Here is a 20780-nt window from a genome sequence, read left to right on the forward strand (position 1 = left end):
CAGCTCTGAATTTTGTCTAGTGCTTAATATGGCTTTTGCCTTTCTGACAATTTTCAGATAAATTTATTATCTATTTTAGTTCTATGATCATAATTTTCTAAAAATGTATAGTCCCTATCACTACCTACTTTGTTTCAAATTTGTGAAATTCTTGCCACTGTAGTCATATTCTCTGTGAAGACAGAATTCTAAAGAGGAGTGTAGCACAAAATAATTTTCAAAGGTTTTCCTGAATGGTGATAATCAAGTTGAATTTTAATGTATCTATTTTTTTCCCATAGTGTTTTTAGTTGGGGAAAGGGGGAATCCAAATATTTCTTTTAATTATTGCGAATGAAAATTAAAACAATTGACATTTATATAAAACAACAGTTTCAATTGCTTTTGAGAGGTACATTTCAAGCATATTGTTTCTCTCTATCCCATATAGTTTGGGGGAGGAAATGGTCTCCAAATCAAGCAACAGGATACAGTTATTTGCTTACCTTTATGGTCGTCAGGGAGATACTAGAAAGTGTTGCAAATTCTGCTAAGATTGTTCTGACAAACATCAAGTTCAGTTTCAGCTTCCTACCAATCCGAAAGGGCTGAAAGTAACATCACAGCAATTTTTTTACTTTCACTTTTGGCTAGTGTTAGAGAATTCGATGTTTTGGATTTGGTGCTTTGATTTACTTTGATAATAACAAATATTTAAATTTCTTGCTTTATTTCAGACTGCCGATGAGGGTTCCACTATATCCTGTGTTGTGGAGCGTACAAGAGGAGCCCTAGACTATGTGTATATAAATTACATTATCTCACAGGTTGATTCCACTGGCATTAATTACTCTATTACCGATTTTTCTAACAGCAGTGGCACTATCACGTTCCTTCCTCAGCAGAGATCAGAGGTAAACCCTACCTTCCTATTAACTATTCATACTGTCCTTTGCAAACCTGCTGGAAAATACCTTCTGAAGGATGCTTGGCTGGTTTTCATACTAGAGAGAGTTTCCCTCACAGGATTTCTGTTATATTTTGCAGAGTTTATTGCACCCCTGACAACTAACAAGTGATATGATAGATGTGTATCTCGGTTCTGTGCATGTACGTTTGAATGCACATAATTTATGAGATGTGTTTACGTATATGTACATGTTAGATTTATGTGTATCTATATGTATACTTGAAGCATAGATAGTCCTAGGCTGAAATAATGGATCCAGCTACTTTTGAAACTGTGAAACGATCAGATTTTGATCTGAGTTTTGGAACTTGGATTGATCTCCACACCAATGAAATAGACAGGAGTAACATTCACTGTTGTTATCAAGTGTCTTGCAGTCACTTGGCCACATTCTGTCCCTTTTGCTTTATCCGTTTCTATGAATTCAGTCCTTACCCACAGCACAGGAATTTCACATTTATTTGAAGAAGAGATGTGGGACCACAATACTGGACAAAGTTAATGTGTGTTTTCTATTAGTATTCATAAAATAGAAAGTAAGAATTGTTAGTAGAAAATGCTGTACTCGTTTTCACTTTTATTACTCTGCTGAAGTCAGTATGAAGTGACTGAAACCCACTGACACCATTTGAAAGGATCCCAGTGGCTCCACTAGAACTGTGGATCTGGTCCCAGTTAAACAATGTAAGTGATTAGAGCTTGGCAAAAGCTCGTGGCATCTGAAAACAGTTTGTTCATATCACTGTCCATTCAGCTTTAATTCTCCATTGAATCATATTACTGCATTGTATAGTCATATAAAGCAAAAATTTCCAAAACTTTTCTAGTCTGGCAGCATGGATGACAACTGCCTTATTCTATCTAGAGGCAGAAAAGGGCTGTATACCTTCTTGCTCTGCTGCTTTGTGATCCAATTTATTGTCTAAAAAACAGATTGAGAGCAGTTGCTCTTCAGGTGAGATATCCTAAGAAACTTCCCGTTGATGTTTGTAAGCTGCTCATTCCCACACCTCTAAATACGATCAACTATTTAAACTTTTTCTTCTGTATGTTTGTCTAATCATATCACAATATATAGAAAAGATGTGTTAGCCTTTGCAGAGCAGGTTATGTTAATGAATAGTATGATCTGCAATCTCAAGTGTGAGGTGGTGTGAAAAGCTTGCTTTACTTGCTCTTTCAATCGGATTAATCACTGTAATTTGTCTTCAGAAGCATAATTTGTTCAAGATTTTGAAACCTCAGATATTTAACTTTCAATATACACAATTTAAACTATGCTCATTTTAGAGTAGATAATAAATAATGGTTTTGTATTTGTATAATTTGAAGCATTTAAGAAAATAAGCCTTCCATCTCTGGTACCTTGGTAAAGTTTATTTTGGAATGCGTATTCTAAAGATAAAATATCCTAAAACTTAGGTTAAATTATGTGGAAAGAAAAATATTGTCTACATTACTTTCAGAACTACACAGAAGATACAGCTGACTGACTAGTCAAAGAATTTGATGAGTTCAGCTGGGTCGTGAAACTCATCAGTGATGTATGTTGCACAGTTTGATTTCTCCATGATTTGGTCCTTCTCTAGGTCTTAAATTTGCATGTTATTGATGATGACATTCCGGAGCTAAATGAGTATTTCCGTGTGACATTAGTCTCTGCAGTGTCTGGAGATGGAAAACTAGGTTCAACTCCTACCAGTGGAGCAAGCATAGATCCAGAAAAGGAAACGACTGATATCAGCATCAAAGCCAGTGACCACCCATATGGTAACAGTGATGGAGATGATACAGTCTTGTTGCAAATAATTGTATAGTTCTAGCTGAACAGATAAAAACTCTGCGTAGCCTTGATAGTTGAGGAAGCAATGCCAAGTATTCTTCTTTAGCTAACTTGAGATTAATTCGAAATTTTTATCCAAGAGTGAAAGCTGAGTTACTTATTCTTGAGAATATTACAAAAAGGCATCAAATCTCCTCTGACCTAACAGGCAATGATTCCCTTCTGAGAGCAAATAAAGGTTGCATGTAATTGAGCCTGTGCAAGTTTTTCTCAGATGAGAATTCCTGATGAAGAGAGACATTTCTTCATGCTTATTATACCAATAAGTACCCAGTACTAGGATGTATTGAGGCTCTCCTGGGAAGAGCCAGATTCGTGATTGTGCTCTGGCTTTTTCAAGACTGATATGGATATCAATAAGAGAAAGGACAGGACACAGCACATCCTTGGAAATAGCATAATTGAGTCTTAAGGGCATATTGATAATTACTTTTTACTTTCAGAAACGTTAAATAATATTATAAATAGTTTTATTTCAATTTATTATCATATTTTAAATTTGGTGTGAGAAGCCATGTAAACTAATACTTCTTGTCTGCCAGGTCTGCTACAGTTCTCAGTGGGGCCACCTCCTCAGCCAGGTGATGAAATGATTCTGCCAGCCTCTGCTGTGCCTCGTATTACTATTAAAGAAGAAGTTGGACACATCAGATTACTGGTAGTTCGTGCACAAGGCCTTCTTGGAACAGTTCTGGTGGAATTCAGAACAGTGCCACTTACAGCTTTCAGTCCTAAAGATTATCAGGTATGGCCATTACCAAGGTGTGTAATTATTTTCGAATTTAATTGGTTATTTCTCTTGGAGATAGTCCTCAGTTTGAGTCTTTTAGCCTCGCTATGATTCTTTTCACAGAAACACTTCATTTTATATGGTGATGTGATAAATGAATGTGTAATACCCACTTTACAAATATATATCATTATGTGACTTTTACCACTGTTCTATGCAGGATGTTGTAATTCCTAGGAAAAGTCTCTGGTTTTGATGTTTTTTTTCTTAAGAGACATTTCAATGCAGCAAGAAGGGATATTTGCTATTGTTGCTGAGCCTGTAAAACTTTAGATGTGCGTTCAAGTACATGTACATGTTAAGATTATGTTTGATCATGCTAGGATTTGTACTTGTTCAACAGAATAACCCGTACATATCTGTGTTTCCTTATCTAACTAATATTTGTGCAGAAGAATGTAGATCAATGCAGATGCTCATAATTCTGTGAATTCTGTGAATTTAGATGCCTTTTTCTCATAAGAAGGAATCAGCTTTTTTAAATACTTAAGTGAAAAAAGTAGATTTTTTGACATCCGTATGAAAACATTGGACTTGAACAAAAATGTGAAGAGCTTTCATATTTCAGGCTGTTGTGGGCACGCTGGAATTTCAGCCGGGAGAAAGATACAAGTACATTACTGTTAACATCACTGATAATTCTATTCCCGAGTTAGAAAAGACTTTTAAAGTGGAACTGTTGAACCCAGAAGGAGGAGGTAAGACACATATGTCAATCCCTTGGTTGTATTTTCATAATCTCTACTAATTCATTAAAATCTTATCTTTCTTAGGTGTATTATTTTCATGTTATGTCTAAAGAGAAACAAAGACCCTCACATCCCCCAGACAGCTGTATTTTTTCTTAGGAAAGAGCTGTTGTTCAGATAATTTGTTAATTATTGCTGGAAACCACCAGATCCCAAACAAACTGTGTTATTAGTTTATATTAGGTCATTTAAAGGCAATTACTATTTTTCACATTACAAAGCGTCATAGTTGGTAATAAGAATTAAAGTAATGTAAAAATTACATTAATTTCAATTTTTTAAAAAATTGTCAATATTTCTAAAATATCTAAGGCCAAACAGCCGAAGTGGATTTTTTTCCCTGCCGCTTGAGTGAAAACAGAGAAATTGCAATACACTGGCTCACAACTTATTCAACTGAATTATAGCAGTACAAGACTGTGGGTGTCGAGAGGCCCAAGGAGTTTAGCTGATAACTCTGTGGCAGAACAAGAAAAATGCTCAAAGGAAATAGTAGTGTGAGATGTTCGTCTCGCAAGAACTGGCAAGCATCAGTGCTCCTGCCACATGAAACCATTCAGGCCTTACAGAATTTGATTCAACTGGAGAAAATTTTTAAGGGAGATTGTAAAGCTGGTTGGAGGGAAAAACAGTAATTAGAAATGTTGGTAGCCATAAAATGACTTTTTAACTCCTGTTGTTTTTTTTAAGCAATCCACAAATGCGAGTGTGATGCCTTCTGGGAAGTTGTATCGTACTACTTTGAATGTCTATGGTGCAGTGTGGCAGTATAGTGCAACGCAGTGATTCTTTTGATAGAAACTTCAGACCTTTCATGCCTGTGGACTTATTGGTTGAATAGTTGTTTTGTTAAATTAATTTTATCTTTTTTTTTTTTTTTTGTTAGAAAACTTACAGCTTACTTTAGTACACAAACTCACTTTTTGGCCTTTCCAACACCATTGCAAGCACAAAACTTAGGACAAAGTCTCCATTAGTTAAGCTTTATGCAGATTTTTCCAACTTGCTGACACGTTTTCACTTTGTGAGAAAATATTAGAATAAGAGAGTTTGGGGGGCTTTAGCCCCTGTTACTTTTTTTTTTAATTCACATTCCCAGTTTTTCCATGTGATAGTCATCATTTAGGACTGAGAAAGGGGAAATACAAAGTGGAGACTCAAAGAGGGAAAGAAAGAAAACAGGAAACAGAGGGCTATGTATTTTCTTTCCTTCTAACCTCCCATTGCTATTTTCAATAAAATAAATTAAATAAGAGGTGACATACACAATAATTCTTCTGGCTGTTATCAGAAATCCTGTATACTTTCGTATCCAGAATTGATGTCTTCCTAGAATACTTCCCTCTCTTTTTGTGTTGTCCAGAAATGTTTGAATTACTTTCTACTTTCTCTTTATTTATAAATGTATATATGTGTATATATCTGTATGTCTGTCATCTTAAAGTTGCTGAGCTCTTTAGAAATGATGGCAGTGGTAGTGGTGATGGGAACATGGATTTCTTCCTTCCAACTGTCCATCAACATGGTAAGCATTTTCAATTAATCATATTTTTTATTGCTAACTGTAATATCCCTCATAAATTACTATGCTGACACAATTTGTCATAGTGTTACTTTACTTTACTTGCAGTTGCAGATGATTAACTTAGATTTATCATAAAGTTCTGTCAAAACATTCTTTTCCATTTTAATTTAGATATAATTTCGATAGCAGTCAGTGTTTAGTGTAACACAGAAATTTACAGCTTCTGTACCATCAAAATTGTGTTGGTGTGAACCACAATATAGTAATTTCAGAAGTACAGTTTGCAAAATCAGTTTTGTTTGAAAATTGTCGAATTTTCTGAAGAGCAAGAAGCAAAGACACTTTTAAAATTGAAGGTAATTTTAAAATTACCTGGTTGTATACTTTGCTATATGCTTTTTATTACTTTGATTCTCTGTCTGTCAAAAATACTCTTAAAGAAAAGTGAGCTGTGTTAGATTGTTTAAAGGAAAATTTTGATTGTTTTTCATTTATTCTCTTGAAATTTGTCATGTCTGTATGTCATGACATACAGAAAGCAAAATTTAAAAAATACTAGATGCAAAAAAAACCATAAAATCTGAGGGAAAACACTAATCACACAGGACTTCAAATTAAACCCTACGAACCTGAAAATGTTATATGAGTACCCGTTATCCAAACTTGAATAATTTATTCCGTTGTGGCAGCCTGATCTTCAATTTTATTTGTAAATGCAAAGGATTTCAGTTTGAATCTGAGAGTAAGTCTGTGGTTTAGCCACTTCTTGGAGCTTCCTGCATTTTTTGAAGTGCTGTTTCCCTTTTCCTTGTTTCCAGAAATGGTTTTCTTAAGTGGCAGGCTCTTCCTCTGAGTAGCAAGTTATCTCATGCAAGACAGTCTTTTTAGTAGTATGATTCACCAGACTTGGTTATTTCTGTATTTTTCATTCCAGCTTATGTTAGAATGAGACCTGCATTCATCTATCTGTCTGCAGGCACTGTGGTTTACCGTATAACTCCCCACCATCCTAAATTCTGCTCCATTTTCATTTATTAAACCTTTAACTTTATTTCTGTTCCTCCCTTAAAATATTCATATTGATTATATTTTTTGTTGCATAGTTCCATAGTTGCATAGTTCCATAGTTCCACGGAAGTTCCAAGGACTACATTATTGAAAGTCAGTTCCTTATTCGCGTGGGTAGTTATCATGCATTTCAAAAAAACCAAAATCAAACAGCACAAATACTGTATAGTCATGCTTTCTTGTGTATTTTTTGTAACATGTTTCTTTGGCTGTTTTCTTTTGTGTAAGAATAGATGCTAGAAAAAATAACTATTTCTGGAACTTGCATTTAACAGCTAGCTTGGGAATTGCATCCCACATCCTTGTGACTATTGAAGCTTCTGACGATGCTCATGGTGTGTTTGAGTTCAGTACTGAGTCACTCTTGGTAAATGGAACTGAGCCTGAAGATGGAGATAGCAATATTGTCCTACAGGTTAGAAAGCTTTGAGTCTCGTATTGCTGTGCAGTCCTCTTCTGTCTGTTTTTACAGATGTCCTGACATGTTTTTGCTGTAAGTCTGTAGGGTTTGTAACAACTTGATTGCGCACGTCTGTTTTGCTGTTTCATACTGAGTTTTCTAATGTGTGTCATTCAGCTTTTAGCAAAAATGATGCAATAATAATATTCGCAGGTTTAAAATTACTTCTGCTTGTTTACATTTGAGGTACTACTATCTTAAAGTAACAGCACTGATGATAAAAGAAATACAGCAAAGCTGAGATAATAGAGATTACACTCTTTTTAAAAAACAGTATTTTATTTTTAACCCATCATATAAATGTCTTTGCTTAATTCTATCTCGTACTTTTATGTTTTTCTTTCTCATAGAACAAAAATATGCAGATCTTTGTATTTTTCACGTAGGTTGTGAGAACGCATGGGGCTTTGTCTCAGGTGACACTACACTGGATCATAGTCTGTGATCTTACCAAAGACCTGATCTCTACAGATGGGAATGTAACATTTGATGTTGGCCAAACAAGAGCGAATATTACAGTACAGGTTTCTCCTGATGCAGTTCCTGAATTGGATGAGGTGTTTTCAGTTTTGATCATCAATGTCTCCAGTGGTCGTCTTGGAAATCATACTAATGCAACATTAACTGTTTTAGCTAATGATGATCCATATGGAGTCTTCATCTTTTCTGAGCAAAACAGACCAATAAAAGTTGAGGAAGAAACAAAAAATATCTCCCTGACAATAATAAGGCATGGTGGTCTCCTTGGTACAGTAAGGATAACATACAGAACTATTGGCGATGATGAAAAGTCGCCCTTTCTTCCACCTGATATTGTTAGAGCAACAGAGGGAAAAGATTATATACCCATTACAGGTTACGTGATCTTCACAGCCAACGAAAATGAGGCCACAATATCTTTGCCTATTTTGGATGATGATGATCCCGAGAGGTCAGAATCTGTTTTTGTGGAGCTGAGCAGTATTGTTTTGATCGAGAAAGTGCAAGATCGGCCAAGTGAGTATCTTACATACATAAAACCTACAATTTAAATATGAAAGCTAGTATTTATATTTAATAGGATAAAAAGCAGCAAATTAAATTATAAACTTTTAACCTCTGCCAAATTCTGTATAGTTAAGAAGTCTCTGAGTTACCTGCCTTGTGGGCTATTAGCGTATATTTCTTTTAGTGCAATACTTTGTCAGGGGTGGATGAGTATTTCTTTATTCCTTTTGCATTGCCATATCCAAGGTCTTTCAGACCAAATATGTTGCTTTTGTGCACTAGTAGAAGTTCATCTAGTGCTGTTTCTGTGAAGGCTGGTATTAGGAAATAACTAAACTAGTTTTCCTTATTAAAACCCCAAAGAAAAGTACTTTAAAAATACAGTGGTGTAGAATAACAGCCGCATGATGCATTTTAGTGTAGAGAATATGTGCTTCAGCCCTCATTCAGATAAATTCAGGTCATTACAGCCTGGTTTGTGCTTCAGTGGTTCTTGGCATGTCTAATTGCTGCCCCCGCCCCAGATTAATCTTCATGTTAAGGGAAACTTCAAATATAATTCTACTGGGAGGTTGCAATCTTATTTGTATTTCATCAAGTGTAAGAATGAAATTCTTCTGAGCTGTATTGATCTTACTACTGGCCTTGTGGACAAATAAATAAGTAAACAAACTATTTCACAGTGCCTCACCTCTTCAAAAAAGTTATGGCTTCTATGCTCCACAGCAGGGTGGAATAGTAAGTTATTAAAAACTGGGATTTTTCTACCGTAATATTCAAACACCAAAAGTATGTTGGGGTTATGCTTTGTCCAATTCTAAAAAAAAGATAATTTTGTTGAAAGCTACTGGCAACTAACCACTAATCTCACATGTATCTCTATGAACTTTATAGCTGTAGATCGTGAGCATCTCAGGTGCCCCTCACTTAGTTTTCTTTACCTTTCAGTTGTAAATTCTCCTCGACTTGGATTACTGGGTGAGACAATAGCCCATGTGATTATCAATGCCAATGATGATGCTTTTGGAACACTTCAGCTTTCAGCTTCAGCTGTGCGAGTTGCTGAAAATCATGTTGGACCAATCATTAATGTGACCAGAACTGGGGGAATATTTGCAGATGTTTCTGTGAAATTTAAAGCTATGCCAATAACGGCAACAGCTGGTAAGAAATCAGAATAGCGGAAGTATGCAGTCTATGTTAAAGTGGAAAGAGCGTACTGTAGAGCTTTGAGCAGTCAGAGCAAACAAGTGTGTATTGAGTGCACTATTGTACAACAAGTACCAAAAAAATAGTAGTAAGATATTTACTGACTCTGCTTAGCAAATAGGAGTCTGAGACATCATCACTGAAGAATCTAGCAAGAGAAATGAGTGAAGGAATTGAGGTCTTTGTTTCCCTAGTACTTTCCCTAGTACTTTGAGGTCATTGTTTCCCTTTGTTTCCACTACTTGTTCAGAAAAAGAAAATAAATAAAAATAAAAAATACTGTAATAGTATATGTGGCTGCTATTTAGTTCTGTGTAAATATTTGAACCCACCACACATTGTTTAAGTGAGCTTATTGGAGAGGAAGTGAGAGCTGGGGACTCAGCTGTAAAACAAATGGGCAAAAACCAATAAAAACCCGAGAGGACTTGAACGTCTAAAAACAGGAGATTAAGGTCTCCAGTCGGTCCCTGCTATAGAGAAGGTACATAAAGAAAGGAGCAAACCTATGAAGTGTACAGGGTCAAAACCACTTAGACAGTTATAAATCAAACCCACTGTATTTCAGCTGTGTCCAGAATTGAATAGACAGGTGGTACATGCTCTGAGAACTGGTATTTCAGTTTCCTTTTTGTGTTACAGACTTTTCTAAGTCAGTAGATTGATGTCAGAGTATGCTTTCAATTAGTTTCGGAAGCAGAGCCATTATCTAGTGTTTGACAGTTGTGCAGCTAGACATTCCTAGAGACAAGTTTTGCTAAAGTGAGGTCCACACACACAATGTGCCCTTTGCTAAAATCTGCTTTGACAAAGGTATTTCTGTTCACTTTTATCTCTTGGGAAGCCAGAGAGCAATTAGAAATCAAAGACAGAAACGTCTTGGTAGTGTGACCTTGTCAACAGAAGGCAATAATGGACCTTTTGTAACTACCTCTTGCTCCAACAGTGCAAATTCTGTTTTGGCCAAGCTAAGTTTTATTCTAATCTATCCAGATATCTAAAAGGCAATGGGAAATAAAAAATACTCTGTTGTCTGGGTCTGAAGATAAAGAAAGATATACATAAAACAGAGGAGTGTATGCGTAAGCAAAAAGACAAGGTAAGTATTACTGATGATGTTCAATACACTGAACCATAATGCATTAATATTATGTGCTTTCTATTTTTTTTTTTTTAATCTGCAAATCTAGGTGAGGACTATAGTGTAGCCTCATCAGATGTTGTCTTGCTAGAGGGAGAAACAAGTAAAGCAGTGCCAATTTATATAATTAATGATATAAATCCTGAAGTTGAGGAGTCATTTTATGTTCAGCTGCTGAATCAAACAACAGGAGGTGCCTTGCTTGGTTCTTTGACTAGGGCAATCATAACGATTGAGGCTTCTGACGACCCATTTGGATCCTTTGGTAAATGAGTTTTATTTGCATATTTTCTCTCTTCTGTTAACATTTTTACTGCAGATTTGTGGGTGAACTGTTTGTGGGCAACTGAATAAAAACTTAAAGAAGACAAAGGGAAAGCCTGGATGAACATAGTGAAGGAATGAGATAAAGATAAGATAAACTAAATTAAAATATTTAGTTAAGGAGTAATTATGTTATAATATAACAAAGAAAAGTATTATTTAGTCAGTTGATATAACAGGATTTTGGAATTTCTCAATAGAGATAGATGGATTTTAGTTTGCTTTTTTAATTTTTCATCTAACTGCTGCATTTCTGGAGTAAATTTATGCCAAAATCTTAATTCTAATATCTGTTGCATAAATATTTTGGTGTCTTTGTTTTACTAGATAATCCACCAAAGGAAATTTAAAAATCTGGGTAAACTGAGAAATATGAAGAGAAATTAAATTGCATTCTCTTATTTGCTGTCAAGTACTTCATTTTTTCTTCTTCTTGTTATTATCAATAAAATGAATTGTGTATACTTTCCAAAATTAGTTTCATTGCACAAGTTTTCAGAAAGGTTTTGGTGATTTCAAAAATTTAATGATTTTTTATAGATATGCTGTTTGTTTCTTGGTATATGTTTTCCTGCTTTTTCCTTCGACTTACCCTTTTCTCCCTTCGATACCCTGCTTAATTCCTCTTGTTCTGTTTTGTCAGTAGAAGAAGGTAGAGGAAAAAAGAAAAAATGTCAAAAAGAAATCATTCCAGATGGGTGATCAATTAACTTAATTCTTAAAATCTAGTTTGATAAAAAGAAGAATTTTACTTGAAATGATTTTAGATGGAATATGTTGACATTTCTTCAGTAAGTGACATGAAAACTTCTGAAGAGTTTCCTTACTGGGAATAATTGTGAAATTGTCTTTCAAGGGCTTAGAAACAGCTCATGGTTAGCCTCCAACAATGGGTATCTTGGAACAAACATTTGGGATGAGGTCCTAATTTTCATGCTAATTTCCTCTGTAGATGAAAATACTAATACTGAAAATTCAATTTTAAGTTTAAACCCAGTTAAAAGGGATTTACCCACGCGAGTAAATGCAATCAAATGAAGTAAAACTATATACTTCAGGAGCTGATATACTTACTTTCAATTTCATTGCTAATGAAGTACATCTCTCTGTGCTGTACTTCAGTTTTTCAGATTACCGAATTCACTGTGGAGGAGCCTGAATTTGGATCAGTAACCGTAACTCTGCCAATAATCCGCAATGCCGGGACACTCGGTAATGTTACTGTTCACTGGGTTGCTACCATTAACGGACATCCTGCTGATGCTGACTTGCAAGTTGCCTTGGGTAATATTACTTTTGCCCCTGGTGACGCCATTCAGATGTTGCTATTGGAAATCCTGGCTGATGATGTTCCAGAAACAGAAGAAGTAAGTAAAGAAGTTATGTCTGCCTGGAATAGTATGAGAGTTTTAATATGTTATAGAAATGTGTGAAAAAAAACCCATGGAATGTTCTAGTGGGAAGGTGCAAGAAGTTAAGATTTTACTTTGCTTGTGATTATTGTTAGAAGTACCAAAAATTGTTTAGCTGCATTATTTCTTTTTCTGTTTTTTTTTTTTCTTTTTGAGATTGTCCGTGTAGAATTAACTCAGGCCTCCAATGGTGGTGCTATTGGGTTAGATGGCGTGGCAAATATTATAATACCTGCCAATGATAATCCTTATGGCACAGTTTTCTTTCATCAACCCTTATATCGAATTCAGGAGCCACTAGAAAGAAATTTGCTTGCAAATATAACAGTCAGGCGAAGGTTTGTATAATGTTTATTTATATTTTTTTCCTTTGCTATAATTTCAAATGTCATGCTCCTCTTGTGTAAGTATTTGCATCAATTTCTTGGTCTGCCTCAATGCATTTTTATTTCATATACATTGTTTTTGAACTAGATCTCTGCTTATTAGAAATGTATATAAAGTACTTAAATGTAATAAACATTGTAATGTGCAATGTAAACCGAATGCACGCAGTATACTTGGAGTTTCATTTTGCCTATTTAGTTGTCAAATCATGGAAAGCTGCACGACAGCCTGCTCCTGTGATTTGAACTGTAGGACAAAATAGGTCAACTCTTGTGGGATGGAAAGACACAAGAAGAGGAAAACAGTTTTTATGCCTGTGGTGTGATATCCTGAGGACGCTTAGGAGGAAAGATAACAAGGTTGGGCAGCATAGGCTTTTTCTTCTTTCCTAGTCCTAAGAAGACTAAGTTAATTCCTAGAAACAAATGTTTGCAGACATGCATTCTTAACAGGCTGCTACCAAAGCTATAAATAATCAAACATGCTACCCACAAAAGATGAGAACTCAATTATTCTGGTACTAGCTTAAAAGAATTCAACTTTAATTAGCTATTTGGAACTTTTCAGCAAGTCAGAAAAGGCCAGTCAATTTTGTTCATCTTTATTCTTAACCCAGAAACATACAGAATATTAGACTTACTTCATCAGCTAATATTACTTTTTAATTTTAATGTCTTTTAGTGGGGGAAGGTTTGGTCAACTGCAGATATTTTACAGCACTTCTGAGACAGACATCGTAGCTCTTGCCATTGAGCAAGGTCAGGATATCCTGGCCTATTACGAATCCCCTGTACAAGGAATTCCTGACCAATTGTCCAAGACCAGAGTGAACGTGTCGGCAGCAAGTGACCCACTGTATGCCTGTGCAACTCGATGCCTGAAAGAACAAGCGTGTTCAGCCTTTACATTTTCCAGTGCCTCTGAAATTCCTCTCTGCCTTTGGCTTACATCAGAGATCAGCCCATTAAATAATACTTCAGGATTCTGGACCTACAAGAAAAACATCACCAGTGCGTCTGCTCTCTTTAGCACACAAGCCATTGCTGGCAGTGATTATGAATCTGTTACAAGACAGTGGGCCATAATGCTGGAAGGGGAAGAGTTTGCGAATCTCACAGTTACCATACTCCCCGACAGTCTGCCAGAGTTGGATGAGAAATTCACTGTATCCCTTTTGAAAGTTGAACTAATGAACATCTCCGCCAGCTTAAAAAATCAACCAACTATAGGACAGCCAAATACTTCCACAGTTATCATAATGATGAACGGAGATGCGTTTGGAGTGTTTAAGATCTACAGTGTAAGTCCCAACGCAACGGAGGCAGGTCTGTATATCGAAGTAGAAGAACGTCCTCAGACCAAGGTGCAGCTAATGATACACAGGACAGAAGGCAGCCTGGGACAGGTGACAGTGGAATGGCGTGTGGTTGGTGGAACTGCTACCCCAAACTTGGATTTTGTAGGTGTTGGGGAGATTCTGGTGTTTGCTGAAGGTGAGGCAATGTTTTGCGCTAGCTTCTGTTTTGTGTAACTAAAGAAAATCAAAAAGAACCTGACAAGCACTAAATCCTCTGGATGTTTTGATAGGGGATGTCTTATTCCTATGCCAAACCTGCCTGAATGCTCAGGATATATATTCAAAAAGAATGTAGTTCATTACCGTATAGCATTATGTTGCAAAGCACACACAGTGGTAGTAGAAACAAAAGATGAAAAGCATAAATATCTAATTATTTTTTTATAAGATATTACAAAGTGTTATAAAGCTTACCATTTTACCAATTGAGCAGGGAATAATAATGCTGAAAAGAGTTGTTATATCAAGGGTAATGAAACAAGAATGAGGCCTAACTAGTCTTTTGTTAACCTTCAGTTGGTACAGTACTAATCTTTCATGACACCTCTCTTTAGATTCTCAGATGATTGTATTATTTCATAACATAACATAACAACATATTAAATAAAATTGCAAACAACCTGAATGTGTCAGTGGCAGGTACCTCAGGTACCGTGCAGCATGACAGATGTATTTTATGTTTTCAAAGTCTGAGTTGATCGAACGGTTACTTTGGAAGCAATTTATGGGCGTGTGGGACTGTAGTAAAGATTCTAGTGTGCTAGCTGGCTTACTAAACCATCTGAATTCAAAAGAAGTGTTGCCAGCAGTGATTCTGAGCTGACAAGTAATTATGTTAGAATCATAGAATCATAGGATGATTTGGGTTGGAAGGGACCATTAAAGGCCACCCAGTCCAACCCCCCTGCAAGGAGCAGGGACATCTCCAACCAGATCAGGTTGCTCAGAGCCCCGGCCAACCTGGCCTTGGATGTTTCCAGGGATGGGGCATCCACCGCCTCTCCGGGCAACCTGGGCCGGTGCTCCACCACCCTCAATGATTTTGTTATATATTAGTAACAGATCACTCACATAATGCAGAATAATTTAAACCTGTCATCCATAGGCTCCTGGTTATACGCATGGAATTTAGAGCTTATGCACTTGGTAATTTTTTTACATGATATTCCATTTTTCTAAGTTAAATTTGAAAGTTAGAGAACTTACAGTGCAAATAAAGAATTCTAGATATTGAGAAATTATGCCTACATTGTTAATTTCTAGCTAGTGTATTTAATAATTTGATAATTACATTGCCCTAATGGAACTTTTCAACAGTGATTGAATGAAAATTCATAATGACATTCAGTAACTTCTAGACACGTAAATAAATAAATATGCTTCATGTCCTTTTTTGTATTTCAAAAGTATTTCCTACAGAGGGGAGATGATTACGTTTTTTTAAAAGGTGATTTCTATGTGCACCCATAAGTATCTATATGTTCTCCTTGTAGGGGAAACCAAAAAGATGGTCACACTGACCATTTTAGATGATCCAGAGCCAGAGGATAATGAAAGTATCATCATCAGCCTGGTTCATACTGAGGGAGGCAGTCGGATTCTGCCCACTTTTGACACTGTCACAGTGATTATTCTGGCAAGTGACAATGTGGCAGGAATTATTAGCTTCCAGACAGCCTCCAGATCTGTTATTGGTCGTGAAGGTGAGTTTCTTGTGTTGACCACACTCAATTTGTTTAACATTAGCTTTCATCTCCATGCTTTCCGTTGATAAGTACTCGGTGATTGATTGTATCACTGTTCAGAGAATGCCAGCAAGCAGAGAATAATCACATACTTGACATGTGTTTGAATTTTTAACTCTTGCAGGCATAACACTTAAATGAAATTTATGGAAAGGATGAGTACACCATTTTCAATATGCTTTTCTGTATCATAATCTCTGCTTTCCTTTTTTCTTCTGAAGGTCATGCCTTGCTTCTATTGGTATTGCTTTTCAAATCTCCTTTTATCCTTTCTTGTCTTTCTCATTTATATCATATTCCAGAGCTGTGTATAACTCCCATCATACACAACTATTAGCAAATCTCACCTATCAGTGACTTAGAACTTGCTTTAGATCTTCTAGAAAATATTCCCACATTCTGGAGGTAAACTCTAAACCCTTTCATTCTATATGGATCTGCATGACATCAGAAGAGACTCAATAACCTGCTGGTGTAAAATTTTCTGTTTATGCATTTTTAATGGCAGCTAATTTAGGAAAGCAGCAATCTTGCTGTCATCACTGAGTCATGATGTTTGAGAAAAAACAATAATAATTTGATACGAACCAAAGATTTCTACTCATGCTTTAAAAGAGCATATTGCGTCTTCTAAGGTTTGATGCAATTTTGCATAGGATAATACAGTACTAATGATGGTTGCTTTTGGCAGCCTTTGCTGGAATCTCAGTGTATTGCAGTATCATATTGCTCTGACATGTAAACTGATGGGCAGGGAAAGTCAGCAAAATAGAAATTTGCTGTCCAGGAATGCGTGCATTGCATTTTCTGTTTGAAGAAAAAAAGTCTTTCTCAACCAAACGTATTCTGGTTTGGTTTTGTTTGTTTTTTTTTTTTTTTTCCAGAAAGGATATCATAACCTTTTGGTTTTTATCTGGATATGGTTTATGTTAATTCTGTGCTAGAGTCCGCCTGGTTTTCATCCTGTATTCCACCACATTAACAGTTCTGATCTGCCTGCCAAGCCAGCTGCAATCTGGCAGGCTAAGAAGAGCTGTTAATGAGCACAAGGAATTGATACAAACCTTCTCATTCCTAAAGATTATGATTGCCCTGAATACTTTCCACTGGTTAAATATTACTCATAGCATGCTACAAATACTGGTCATTTGGAACTGAAAAACTGTGCTGTAGTTTGGAAATTGCTTGGCTGCTGTTCCTCCAGCTTGTGCAAAATAGTGCATTGTCTTACAGCAAGAAAAACCAACCAAACTAAAAAACAGGGGTTTTTTTTGATAAAAAAAAAAAACGAACAAAGAATGAGCTATGACCTTTATATTGAGTGTTTGTATTTCATTTTCAGTATCAAGGGTTTTTTTTGTTGTAAAAACAAAATTTATCAGACATAAATCCAGATATGATTGTCTTTTATATTTAGGTATTATTGAACAATTTCTGTCAAGCAAATCTGTATTATTTTCAAGCTGTCCATATTATTTATCACCTTATTGAGGGCAAGAGTATCATTTTAGTACTGGCAGAGGCATGCAACAGTTTTGTGGCTATGACTGTATGAGAGGATAGTGCAGTGCAATAGCTGGAAATAAAAGGAGAAGGTTGGCTGATGCTTGAATATTGAAAAACTTAAAATAGTGAAATTAGCCTGATAACACGTTCAATCTTCAGAAAACAGTTAGTACTTGTATTAGTATTTCTTTCTGAATAAGGATACTGAAGATTTTGGTAAAGCTGACCAAGATACATGAGTCAATAATTAACTGCTTGGGGTCTGTAATTATGGTGAATTGTAGTTCAGGTTTCTTAGTGTTTAGATTACAGTCTAACAGACTTCTACATCATCAAGCGTTTTGTCCCAGTCTTCAGTGAAAAGTCATCGTATTATATGACGTTGTATTGAAATAAGCTTTGTCTAAGTTGTGCATTCTCCAACGTTACTGAAGTAACCATTTTTCTGTAAAATATTTATTTGTTTGCAATGGCAAAATTCTCAAATAGGCTAGGATGGATCTCAGTGTAGTGTTAAATTATGTGATAAATTAGCCTCAGGGGAACCTGTAAACTGGCAGTCTGTCCTCAGGTATCTGACTTCAGAAGCAGAATCCTTGTGATGTCAATACATTTTGAGTTCTTTTATTCTCTTAGAAGCAACATGTAAGAACTTAAGACAAAGATATGAACATTGGTTCATCTCCAACGCTTAACTGAAGTTTGAACTGTTGAGTCTGAATAACTCATACTGTCTCCATTTATTTGAAAATGGATGTATGCAATTCTTGTATTCTTCACAATTTTCTATTTTAATTAATTATATTAAGATGTCTTGAAGTTATTTGTTTTCATCTCACTCATTGGTAGCCAATATACATGCATCTGTCTCATATTTCCTTACAAAAAAAAAAAAAAAGAACACATCTGGAAAATGTTCAAATTGTTCCTGCCAGTTTTAGCTATCCAATACTGTCCTGCAATATAATGGCCAGCTAGCATCCTAACTTGATGCTGAATTATTCCCAGGTTTTTCAACAGTGAAAAAAATTCAAGTTAGCTCATAGCAATACTAAGAAAGAGTTTTTCACTCAGTTGGGGATGGAACTAAATTTCTCAGATTTCTATTTCTGCATCAGTAAAATACATTCTGACAATTTTTTCTTCACTTTTCTTCATTCTGTAGTGAGCAAAACTATCTCATGTATTATTATTTCCAGGCATCTCAGTATTACAGATTTCTGCATATTTTATGTGTTTGAAAGCCAATGCAACTCTGTACATACTGTTAAACTTAAATTCCACACACCTGAAAATGCTGTTAATATATGGATGCCATACATTTATATGTAATAAACATCTGTCCTCTAATATGACTGCATTGCGTAATATTACTAATTTTACTTGCCATTCTATTTCTTATTGATTGAATGTGTTAATTTCACATGTTCACCTTTTACATATTTAATGTTATATAAATGATATAAATTTTATAAATGTTAATACATATTTAATATTCTAGAAATTTTATAAATTGTCTTAATTTTACAAAGATTCCTAAGGAGTTTACTCTTTTTAATGAAAGTACCCATTGGGCTAAATATTACAAATGAGAAAAATAGTCTGATAGCTTCCTATAGACGCACATTGTCAAATCTTACTGATGATGCCAGAAATTATAAGAACTGATTAAAAATTTACATTATAGATTATTAAATACTAATGTTTTAGTTTTAAATACTTTATTTTTTAAGTTATAAATTATTAAATATTGACATTTTGTGAGTGTTATATTTTCTAACATTAATGATATTTGTAAGTTCAAACTCATAAATAGAACTTACGGGTAATTACAAGCAATTTCTGCATATATTCTGTAAAGTCACAAAAGACTGCAAATGTTATGAAAATGTGTATTCCTTACCAGTTAGCTGTTGTACAAAACTATTCGTAATATAGCTGGTACCTACAGCATTTACTGTTTTGTGTAGTTCACAGACAAATATTCCTCTCCTGTTTGTTCAGGTTTTGAATGGGCGTTTACTTTTTACGTTATTAATCTTTACCAGGTTCCCTCATATTTTGATAGTTCTTTCCAAGAGTGAACTAAAACCAGGAGAGCCCATGAGGAGTTTAGGTTTGGGTTTTTAATTTCAGTATTAAAAACAAATATGTTCTATACCTACTGTGAAGCTCAGTATTAAAAATGTTAATGCCTTTCAGAAAAATTATTTGAACTCTGATGCGTGTTTTTGGCTTCTCATTTCTATAATTGATATGTAGGACAGGAAACCCCAAAATACTGTGTCTTATCCTTTGTTTATTCCTAGGAGAACAACTGCAATTCCATATTGTAAGAACTGCCCCAGGACTGGGAAATGTTACTGTTGAATGGAAGATAGTTGGGCATAATGTAAAACAAAATTTTGAAAACTATTCTGGAATACTCTTTTTTCCTGAGGTAAGTCCGTAAGCAAAGCTAATATTAGAATATTAGAGAATATTGTAATTAGAACTGAGCCAAGAGGACGAGTGTGCTTTTATGGCAATCTTTGTTGATCTCATTATTTACTTGCTCCTTTCCTTGTCGAAACTGAGGAGAGTTCATAGTTTTTGATAGTTTAACTTTACATTTCTCAAAGGTGTTGTTAAAAATCCATATGATACAGTGCTAAAACTAGTATTTTATACAATAATGACTAACCTATTTATCAATAAAATAAATAGGAGATGTTGAATACAACGTTGTATGTTCACTTGCTGGATGACCATATTCCTGAAGAAAAAGAAGAGTACCAGATCATCCTATACAACATCAAAACAGAAGGTAATGCAGAACTATAGTCTGCTGTATCCTAAAACTACCATGTAGTAGCGGAATATTTTCATATGTTTTAATCCGTTTTGGAAGCACATGACTAAGCATACTGCAACTGCTGTAAACTATGCAAAGTTCACTCACATTTTATTGAAACAGGCTTCATCCTTATGTAAATATGTGTATGTGTGTGTATATATATAGATACATAAATAAAAACCTCACAGTGTCTTTGCAGTTTTCTTTAGTTAGTTTTAAACCCAGTCTGACTCTGCCTCGTTAATTTAACTGAATACAGACTTGACCTTACTAATGTGTTCTGGATACAGTTGCAATGAAATAAGTGGATATTTTTATCTTTTAAAGCAATCTTGTTATGCCCAAGCTGACTTTCTGATACGTTTCTGAATTCAGAAGGTCAGAATATTTTATTCTTGTCATTCAATTTGTAGTGAGAAAAGAAGCATGAAACTACATCCCTTCTGAAATACCCTTTATTAAACTGAAGTTGATGTCTAAACACCAGAGTAA

The 20780-nt window shown here is 35.2% G+C and overlaps 1 protein-coding gene across 1 annotated transcript in view; it reads left to right on the forward strand.

Moving 5' to 3' along the window:
- ADGRV1 (adhesion G protein-coupled receptor V1) overlaps window positions 1-20780 on the forward strand; it is a 279169-nt gene that overhangs the window by 51383 nt on the left and 207006 nt on the right. The window contains exons 23-37 of the mRNA XM_086771404.1: window positions 717-893; window positions 2539-2719; window positions 3335-3537; window positions 4151-4280; window positions 5776-5856; window positions 7200-7339; window positions 7771-8380; window positions 9320-9535; window positions 10771-10986; window positions 12168-12412; window positions 12614-12795; window positions 13526-14337; window positions 15695-15904; window positions 19762-19892; window positions 20159-20258. Coding sequence (XP_086627530.1) covers window positions 717-893; window positions 2539-2719; window positions 3335-3537; window positions 4151-4280; window positions 5776-5856; window positions 7200-7339; window positions 7771-8380; window positions 9320-9535; window positions 10771-10986; window positions 12168-12412; window positions 12614-12795; window positions 13526-14337; window positions 15695-15904; window positions 19762-19892; window positions 20159-20258 — 3634 coding nt within the window. The remainder of the gene's footprint in view (window positions 1-716; window positions 894-2538; window positions 2720-3334; window positions 3538-4150; window positions 4281-5775; window positions 5857-7199; window positions 7340-7770; window positions 8381-9319; window positions 9536-10770; window positions 10987-12167; window positions 12413-12613; window positions 12796-13525; window positions 14338-15694; window positions 15905-19761; window positions 19893-20158; window positions 20259-20780) is intronic.

The sequence above is a fragment of the Chlamydotis macqueenii genome, chromosome Z (assembly GCF_036417535.1).
Source record: "Chlamydotis macqueenii isolate bChlMac1 chromosome Z, bChlMac1.mat, whole genome shotgun sequence".
NCBI lineage: Eukaryota > Metazoa > Chordata > Aves > Otidiformes > Otididae > Chlamydotis > Chlamydotis macqueenii.